This window comes from Solanum tuberosum, unplaced genomic scaffold (genome assembly GCF_000226075.1).
Source record: "Solanum tuberosum cultivar DM 1-3 516 R44 unplaced genomic scaffold, SolTub_3.0 scf00164, whole genome shotgun sequence".
Lineage (NCBI taxonomy): Eukaryota > Viridiplantae > Streptophyta > Magnoliopsida > Solanales > Solanaceae > Solanum > Solanum tuberosum.
In genome coordinates, this window is record NW_006239092.1 from 580,529 (window position 1) to 584,070 (window position 3,542).

Genomic DNA, 3,542 nt, shown 5'->3' on the forward strand with positions numbered 1-3,542 from the left:
TAAAAATAGAGAAATTGTTTATTTCTAATGACTCACAAAACATACCATAGCAAATTTGGAAAGAAAGTATATAAATAACAAGAAATTAAATAAGAAAAGAAAAAGGACCTTATAATACATTTTAATTATAATAATAATAATAAGGCTAAGAAATGACAATAATAAGGGTATACCATTTTTATATTCCCAACTGGCTTTACTTTAGATGGGGTTCTCATTGCTGGCCTGCCCCAATCAGAGGGACAGCAGGTGTCACACCACTTACCAGGGAATCTCATAGTAAATAAAAACACATGACCAAAACTATTTCCTTTTTTTCCAAATTACATAAACCACAAAAAGAAAAATCATCACAACTCAATGTAATTTCATAAATAAAGTTAAAAAAAAATAAAATATATTATATTCGATAGATTTTCGACTCAATAGAAAAGTTACTCAGCTCAAAAAGAATCATGGTTCTTCTAAAACCTGCAATTTTCTACTAATAAAGCAATTGCATACATAATACTAGTAGTAGTAATTAAAATGGCTGCATACAAATTATGAACTGAAACGTTGCAAAACTCAGCCTAGAATTTTTTTTGTAGAGAGAGAAATATATTTATATAATCATCACATCATGCAGATCTTACTCTAACAACATGTATATACATACATATTATATAGCAGCTTTGATATGCATTTTTTGTGTGTGTGGGTAACGTACTAATTAACCACATCACGTTTGATTCGTGATCCATACATGGCGCCTACTAAAAATTTCCACTACCTAAACGGCGGCGACAGTCTCGCTTGTGGCGGAGACATCAGATCCCTTCCCGGCGGCAGCGACGGAGTTCGTCATATAGTCCTTCCTAGATGCAACCAACGAACACTTGTCCTTCTTCTCATCTAGATTCATTTGCTGCTGTCTACACTCTAGACTGCAAAAAGCACTATCTCCTCTGCAAATTCAACAATTCAAACAAATTAATTAAAACGGTGCATATATATGTAAATTGACTCGAACACTAGGATTATAAGCAGATTAAAATTAGTACCTGTACATGTAGATATCGCGGCCAGGGATTAAGCGGCGTTTACAGAGGAAGCAAGCTTTCAAAAAATTAGAAGTTTCTAGAAAATCAGCAGATTTACGGCGGTTTCTGGCGGAAACGGTTTTAGGTGCGGTCAATAAACGTTGTTGATCTAGCTGTTGCTGAGTATTTGCAGGTGAAATAGGATTGTGAGGATCGAATGGATTATTGTAATTAGTAAGAGAAGAATTAGGGTCAGGATTATTATTGAGATTGAGATCTAAAGTGAATTCTGTCATGCTGCTTGTTCTCTTCATGGGTGGCCGAGTCCTCTTCCCCAGCAACATTTTTTTCTTCTTCGATTTAGAGAGAGAAAGAGAGAGAGAGGAAGAAGAAGAAGAAGAAGAGTGAGAGTGGGAAAGATGTGTTGGGAAGATAAAGGAGAGAGCCAAAGCACAAGGACAGAATCTCCACCCTTGATTGTGTATTATTTCATCACATATATTATAAAAATATCATTTTCTCAGATTCCATCTCGTTAAAACCTCTGGCTGTTTCATTAGAAACCAATTATGCTAAGATTATTAATTATGTTATTACTTGTTCATTTTGACATATCAAAAAAGAATTTTTTTTTTCTATTATACCCTCAATTAAATGACTAATTATTTTAAAACATGTAAAATTTTTCATTCACTTCATAATTAATAGGAGTAAAATGGTAAACTCGCTATATCATTAATTATTTTCTTAATAGGTGTATAAATTTAAAAGCGGACAAGTAATTAGGGTATATATGTGGGACTAATTAGTGTTTCTAAGTGACAAAGCAATTTTTTAGAAAATTTCTCAAAAGACTACTTTCAAATATTGGATAAACACAAATTTGTATTGTGATATTGATTTAAAAAAATCAATTGATTAATCAAATATAAATAGCTTATTTTATTTGTGAAATAATATACTTTTCAAAATAAATATAGCCAAAATAGACTTCTAATTTATATGGTGCAGTTTTCACTAGATACTAAATTTAAGAATTCTTTTTATTATATATATTGTTCCAAAGAATTATAAATACTTGTGTAGCTATATATAATTATCTCAATAAGATTAAAAAAAAATATGTTACTTTTAAATATATGAAAATATTTCTTTTTTGAAACAAATTAAAAAGAAAAATTTATAACATAAAATTAGACCGAAAAAAATATTAACGGTGTGTTTTCTTTTTAATCTTATCAAACTAAGAAATAACATATTTTTAAATTTCTAAAAATGATATAATCTTAATATACTGTTTTGTTTCAAAATAAATGTCATTTTAGCTTTAAAAAAATAAAATAATCGTATTAAGGAGTGTCACTTCAAAAATTCAAGTTTTTTCAACTACAATTTTTTTCAACAAATATTTATTAAATAATAATAATTTAATTAGCGTTTCAAAATAAGCATTGCTTTAATATAATCAAATTTTAAAATATAAATTATATTAAAGCAATGCTTATTTTGAAACGGAATGAATTGTCATTGAATTAGTGTTACATAATACGACTTTTTCATACACACCATTAATATAAAAGTCGGCGGATTTCAGCGCATGCTGCATTGAGAATCTCCAAAGAAATTCGAAGTGAGAAAAATGAAAAGATATGTGTACTTTAACTTTCACCATCACTCAATTAAAAGTGTAACTTAATATTAATATACTTATATGGAGTTTTATATTTTGTGCTACACAAAGCTCTTTTATATAAAGTGAAATGGCCGAAATATGTAATTTTATTTTAAAATTTTAATTCACTCGATTGAAGATAAAAAGATGAATAGCAAATATTCATCATTAATATATTTGGAAAAGAAATGAGAATCAGATGTGATTGGTCATACATCCCTAAAATTAAACAGAAAATCATTTTTTCTACGAAAAAGTTTTGAATATATGTTATATACATCGAAGTTTTGTAGGACTCTTTAAACGAGTTCTATTTCAGTTAGAGTTCTTGTAGGTAATTCTATCCTAAATCCTAACCCATGTTTATATAAAATGAAAATTTCATAAATTCATAAAATATTAATAAAAAGATCAATACTACACATTATTATGAATAAAATATTCTTATTTCTTCATATATTTTTTTTATGATTGCAATTTATCTTTACGTCATATTTAAAATTTGTTGCATACATATACTCTTCCACCAACTATTTTACATATTAATTGTATAGTATATACATTTTTGTACATATTTTATAAGATAAATGACCAAATAATTCAAATACGTAAACATCCATATTAAGATTGAAACTTTGTTTTTCACCTAAGATCATTTTTTTCTTTTCAAAAGAAAAATATTTATATAAATTATGGGTTTGGACAGCACAATAATTCTTGAATTAAAATATTAAATGAACCCATCAAATATTAATTTTGATTTGACATAATATAAATGGAGAAATAGTTCATGATTTGATTGTAGTAAAACTTGTGGTTCGTGGAAAATTTCCATTTTCAATTAATCA

At 27.6% G+C, this 3,542-nt stretch overlaps 1 protein-coding gene across 1 annotated transcript; it reads right to left on the reverse strand.

Moving 5' to 3' along the window:
* Positions 1-386: 386 nt before the first annotated feature.
* LOC102578669 (uncharacterized) lies at positions 387-1,487 on the reverse strand. Its single transcript, XM_006353953.2, has 2 exons — positions 1,044-1,487; positions 387-947 (listed from the first exon to the last, which is right to left on the reverse strand). The coding sequence occupies exons 1-2, from the start codon at positions 1,364-1,366 to the stop codon at positions 773-775; spliced, it is 498 nt and encodes a 165-aa protein (XP_006354015.1). The 5' UTR covers positions 1,367-1,487; the 3' UTR covers positions 387-772.
* Positions 1,488-3,542: the final 2,055 nt, after the last annotated feature.